General features: G+C 43.6%; 2 protein-coding genes across 2 annotated transcripts in view; one reads left to right on the top strand and one right to left on the bottom strand.

The window, feature by feature from the left end:
* LOC104998717 (HRAS-like suppressor 3) overlaps positions 1-6,482 on the top strand; it is a 50,860-nt gene that overhangs the window by 15,696 nt on the left and 28,682 nt on the right. The gene's annotated exons all lie outside the window — the stretch shown is intronic.
* LOC104998649 (HRAS-like suppressor 3) overlaps positions 1-6,482 on the bottom strand; it is a 22,424-nt gene that overhangs the window by 830 nt on the left and 15,112 nt on the right. Inside the window, exon 4 of the mRNA XM_010853941.1 lies at positions 3,793-3,883. Within this exon, the coding sequence (XP_010852243.1) occupies positions 3,793-3,883 (91 nt within the window). The remainder of the gene's footprint in view (positions 1-3,792; positions 3,884-6,482) is intronic.

Raw genomic sequence — 6,482 nt, forward strand, 5'->3', positions numbered from 1 at the left:
CAGGCAGGTCAGGTATAGGACCATCCACAACCATACTCCATAAGGTCTGAGACAGCCTTGTACCATGTGACCTGGCTCCACTGGGCAGAGCTGATCGGTCTAGTGGGGCCACCTGACCCAATGGCAGTCAACCAATTGGTAGACAGCTCAGTGTGGTGAGTGAGCCAATCAGATTCTTTCTCAGGAGCTTGTGCTAGGAGCTCCTCTCAGGCCAGGGTAGGGATGGAGCTAAACGGATGTGGGAAGAGAAGCCACAGGAGTGGGTGTGGGATCAGAGACTTGGGGGCCTTGAAAGCCCCAAGAAGAGAGGATGCAGGATCACTAGAGGGTTGAAGTGATAAGGCAGAGAAAAGCTGTGGAGAGCAGGGGAGGTTTTAAACAAGATTGGTCACAGCGTATAATTTTCATTATGGCTGTGGTTTGGTTTGGTTTGAGCCCCATTGGACATCTACAGACTCCAGCTGCTGACTCCTGGAAGCCGGCCTGGGTCTAGTTCCAGGTCAAGAGTCTGGTTTCCCTTGGTTCCTGTTCTTGCATATCAGTCAGGTTTGTCTGTCTTTCTTGCTGCTGACCTGTTCCTACACAACTGGAACCACCCATTACTTGAAATATCCAGAGCTGGACTTTGTTTCCTACAGGTAAAGAACACAGCCCACAAATCGAAAGTGAGAGAAAATCACCAAAGAGCCAGAGCACAGCCTGGCATCAGCAGGAACAGAGCCTCACTGCAACCTCAACAGACTTCATGTCAGGCAGTTCTCGATGCATGTCCCCCAATAAAATCCTCCCTTATTGTGTTTTGTTTTATTATTTGCAGAATTTCAAAGAATAGCAAAAAGAGATAAGAAAGCCTTCCTTAGCCATCAATGCAAAGAAATAGAGTAAAACAACAGTATGGGAAATGCCAGGAACCAGCATGAGGAACTCCACCCGTGGCAAAGGTCATGAGGAAGGAGGCTGGGCACATGCAAAGGCAGGATCGAGCCTCAGGAGTCCCCCTGGAAATTCTCGAACATCTACCCCCAAAACCAGAGCCTGCCTACTTTACTGCTTTGTGCTCTCACCTACACCTCTGACTTTATGGGGGGCTGTCCCCCACCACCTCTCTCTGAAAAGGAGTTAACTTACAGCTCCAGTTGATAAAGTTCCTGGGCGTGACAAGAGTGTTTCAACCTACAAACTCCTCTGAAGGTATTCCGGCCACATGTGATTGTTCACAGCCTCCCAACCATGAGAGGCATGAGATGTTCTAAACTGTCTAAATACAGATTCCTTTGAGCAGTTAAAAGATCAATTAGAAATTGTATTGGTGAAGGGTTTTTCACTTGTTGGGTCAATGTTTGCTGCTAAGTTTCCATATCCATTACTTACTGTGTCTCTGTGAGTGTATTGATTAATATAATTGGTGTATAGGAATGTAAGTAGTACCTTTAATGTTTGTAACCTTGGACCCTTGGGTTAATTCTTTACTTGTTATAGCCCACCACACCTTTTCCCTATAAGAATGCAACTTTATCTAATGCTTTTGGAGGGTGGCACCTGACTTTAGAACAATCACCTTTAGAGAAAAATAAGTTTTCTGAAGAAAGGATCTTAAAATGTTAACAGGCCTCTTGGCTAGAAGATGATGTAATTCACCTAAACTTTTGCATATGATAAGTTTTCAGGAAGAAAGCCTGGCTTACTGCTAACTCTACCCCTTCCCCCATTATCCTCCATGCACAACTTAAGGTATAAAAACTACTTTGGAAAATAAAGTGTGGGCCTTGTTCACCAAAACTTGGTCTCCCCATATCGTTCTTTCTCTCACCTTCTTGTTGAATTCCCATCTGGGGCATGGAGGCTCGTCAAGCCTACTAATTTTGCCTGGGCTTCTAAGATCTGACCGGGGAGGCCTTAGTGTCTCCTCTCCTTCGGGAGAACAGGAGGATGCCTGCGGCCTAGGTAGGTGATGTAAATTCCTTATTTTGGAATTTTATTAGCTTTCCACATAAACCAAGTTATTCAGCCTCTTTTCTCCACTGAATTTTCTCACTGAGCTATCCTTATTTAACCACTCTTTATATCTTTAATTCTGTCGTATCCTGATCGCCGATGCTGTCTGCCCTTCGAATTCCCTGGATCCACCGGGGCTGGACCCCGGTAGGGAAAGACTAGAGATCTCTTCAAGAAAATTAGAGATACCAAGGGAACATTTCATGCAAAGATGGGCTCGATAAAGGACAGAAATGGTATGGACCTAACAGAAGCAGAAGATATTAAGAAGAGGTGGCAAGAATACACAGAAGAACTGTACAAAAAAGATCTTCAAGACCAAGATAATCATGATGGTGTGATCACTGACCTACAGCCAGACATCCTGGAATGTGAAGTCAAGTGGGCCTTAGAAAGCATCACTACGAACAAAGCTAGTGGAGGTGATGGAATTCCAGTTGAGCTATTTCAAATCCTGAAAGATGATGCTGTGAAAGTGCTGCACTCAATATGCCAGCAAATTTGGAAACCTCAGCAGTGGCCACAGAACTGGAAAAGGTCAGTTTTCATTCCAATCCCAAATAAAGGCAATGCCAAAGAATGCTCAAACTACTGCACAATTGCACTCATCTCACACGGACCTGTGGTGTTGGAGAAGACTCTTGAGAGTCCCTTGGACTGCAAGGAGATCAACCAGTCCATTCTGAAGGAGATCAGCCCTGGTATTTCTTTGGAAAGAATGATGCTGAAGCTGAAACTCCAGTACTTTGGCCACCTCATGCGAAGAGTTGACTCACTGGAAAAGACTCTGATGCTGGGAGGGATTGGGGGCAGGAGGAGAAGGGGACGACAGAGGATGAGATGGCTGGATGGCATCACTGACTCGATGGACGTGAGTCTGAGTGAACTCTGGGAGTTGGTGATGCACAAGGAGGCCTGGCGTGCTGCGATTCATGGGGTCACAAAGAGTTGGACACGACTGAGTGATTGAACTGAACTGAACTTTTATTATTGTAAGAAAAAATGAAATCCACAAACCAAACCAGAAACTGATAGCTTATGGTGTTTGGTGTCGAATTTGTGGTCTCCAAAGGAGATTTAACTCTAGGACCAAAGATGCAGTCTCAGTCACTCAGAGCTTTGTGCAGCAAAGATTTTTGTTTAATGTAAAAGGACACAGAAAGCTTCTGACATAGGTATCAGAAGGGGGTAGAAAGAGCACCCACCTCAGTAGTTTAAGCAGGGCATTATATACTTTTCAACTGGTTGCTGAGACTAGATAAAAAGAATGCCTCAAGACTGAGAAAGTTTTATCCAGACCCTCTCCACAGCATACATCTTGAGATAGCATTGGCCCAAAACTAGTCTGGAATAACGGGTTTCAAGTACTCTGTCCCTGAGAGAGATGTGTTATGGCTGTGTAAGCAGTGAGGAAACAGGCTCCCAGGCAACATTTGTTACAGTTATAATGACTAACATAGAGACATATAATGACTAACATAGAGTCTGAGAAAAGCATACCCAGCAGTAAGATATATTATGCTTAAAAGGCCAGTTTTCAAATGAAATAGACTGTTGCAAAATTAACACAGAGCTTTTCAAATTAGCCCATCCTTGGAAAGATATATCATAGCTTACAGAGCCTAGGAGACTAAGGCAAAAGAATATGAAAAAGAAAGAAAGTTTACTTCCTCCTTAAAGGGGCCTTGAACTCCCTATGAACCTGCCTGTTAACTCTCTCAAAACTGTCTAGCGAAACAAGACTCCCCTCAATGTATAATGTCACTGCTGACAAGACACTCCCTTCAGGTCACTGACTTTGCTTCTTGTTTCTTGAGAACATGACTCCAGCGGATAGGGCTATCAGGCCCACTCCTGAGATGGTAGCTGCTGTGACAGCATCTCTGACCTGCAAGAGACAGGAGAGTGAGTCAGACTCTGTGTCAGTAAGCTGAGTACACACTGTACATTCAACAAGGATGTCCAGCTCAGGGAGCTTCATGTGCCTCATAGCCTCCTTGACAAACTCAGGAGTCAACAAGTATTGGCAGGGAAGTGCAGAGAGGAGGGCAGCATGAGGAAGGAATTTGTGAATGGGGCAGCTGGCCAATGACATACACAGGCCTGAAGAAGGAAACTCCCTTCAGCCTGTGGGTTTTTAAAGCAGACAGATCCCCAGAGGGTGACTGTGGAAAGGACAGTGAGATGAAGCCAGATGGTTGAAATCCTGGCTGATCAACAGGGAGCTCTTGAGATACATATAAAGTTGAAGAGGAATTGCTATTGAATCCTTCTCAATGAACTCTGACCTGGGTCCTAACAGAGCCCTCACTTGTCTTCATCTTTGGTGTATCCCCAGTGCCCAGACCTGCCAGACGCCAAGTGCTCTCTGCACGTTCTTCAATAAATGACTCAACTATGAAAAAGAGTGGCGATGTTATACTTTAAATTATTAAGATACCTTACTAATATTGCCTGTAGTAGAAAAAAAAAACAGCAAAAATAAGAGAAAGTTTCAGGGTAAAAACAGAACATGTATCAAATTTCACTCCTTCCTGAACTCCAAATAAAAATAAAGTAAGACATTAATTTTAGGCACAATTCCACTAGGACTCAGAGAACACTAAAAGCTAAGGCAGCTGTGGAAAAAGCTGAATATTAATCCTAAATACAATAAGTCCCCTACACACTAACCTGGTCAGTTCTGAGAGCACGTTCTTAAGTCCAATTTGTTTATAAGTTCAACAAAGTTAGCTTAGGTACCCAAGTAACACAATGAACTATACAGTACTGTACTGTAAAAGATTTATAATACTTTTCACACAAAAAATACATAAAAAACAAAAACAAAGAATAAAGAACACATTTTTTTTTACTTCAAAAATTTTACTTTAAATTCTTTATTATCACACTCAAAGATACTTATTGAAAGTGCAAGCTTTAGCTGCTCAGTTGTGTCTGTTTCTTTGCAACCTCATGGACTGCAGCCTGCCAGGCTCCTGTGTCCATGGAATTCTCCAGGCAAGAATACTGGAGTAGATTGCCAATCCCTTCTCAAGGGAGACTTCCTAACCTAGGAATCAAACCCCAGTGTCCTGCATTGAACGCAGATTCTTTACCATCTGAGCCATCCTTTAAATAGAGTTCTCATACATTTAAAAACAATATTTATTCATTTATTTTTGGCTGCACTGGTCTTCATTGCTGTGTTCAGACTTTCTTGAGTTGCAGGAAGTGGGGACTCCTTTCTGTTGTGGAGCATAGGCTCTAAACTTGGGCTCAGTAGTTTTGGGCTCAGCAGTTGTGGTACAGGGGATCCTCCTGGACCAGGGACAAACCTGTGTCCCCTACATTTGCAGGTGAATTCTTTACCACTGGAATCACCAGGGATGTCCCTCTGATATATATTTTTTATTTATTTTATTTTTTAACTTTACAATATGGCAAAACCTCTGATATATTTTTAATCTTACAGTATAGTACGTTGAAAAGGACAGTAGTGAAGAACGACAGCTGGCATCCAGGGGCTGGTGTCACGTGAACAACAAGAAGAGTTACTGACTGGAGGAGGGAGAGGAGGGGGAGATGGTTGAACTGTCAGGAATAGGAGATGGAGGGCAAGCTTCAATGTCACTCATTCCTGGCTTTGCTGGAACACAAGTTAGCATCTTTGAAAGTTCAAAACTTGAATGTTTATATGTCAGGGGCTAACTGTATACAACAGAATCCCTGAAGAAGATCACATATTGACATCACCAGGTACTTCTGGAAGTGGATGAAAGAGAGAGAGAACTGAGGCCCCTCCTTAACCACAATGAAAATCAGAAGATTTGGGGGTCTGAAAACAGAAGCACATGTGAGGGTGTGGGTATCATACCTCCAAAAAGGGATTGAGAGGCCATAAATATGGGATGTGGAGACTCGTGGCCTTCCCATCCCCTCTGCTCCCAGTACTTTACCCTCTACATAAAAGTCAGGAAAACTTTTCTGGGGAATCGGACTGGCCCAAGTGAAAACAATGAAAGGTACCAATATGAGGGTTCCCAGTCTACTCTGAAGTGAAAGTCAAAGTCAACAAGCCACTGTGCCCTCTGATCTCACTCCGCAAGTCCCCTACTCTTAATCATGAGCCCACAATCCAGATGTACCAGACATCTAGCAGGACCACTGAAATAGAAGACAGAGAGCAAAACAAGAAGGAAAATGCAATCTGGAGAAAGAAAAGACAACATCTTAAAAAAACTGTCTTTAGACAATGGAATGTATACAGTAAAGAAGAGGGACTTCCTGGTGGCTCAGTGGTAAAGAATCCACCTGGCAATTCAGGATCCCTAGGTTGGGAAATATGAACAGTATGAAAGGCAAAGTGATAGGATACTGAAAGGGGGACTCCCTGGGTCGGTAGGTGCCCAATATGCTACTGGAGATCAGTGGAGAAATAACTCCAGAAAGAATGAAGGGATGGAGCCAAAGCAAAAACAATACCCAGTTGTGGATGTGACTGGTGG

Source organism: Bison bison, unplaced genomic scaffold, assembly GCF_000754665.1.
Source record: "Bison bison bison isolate TAMUID 2011002044 unplaced genomic scaffold, Bison_UMD1.0 scf7180017864334, whole genome shotgun sequence".
Classification (NCBI taxonomy): Eukaryota; Metazoa; Chordata; class Mammalia; order Artiodactyla; family Bovidae; genus Bison; species Bison bison.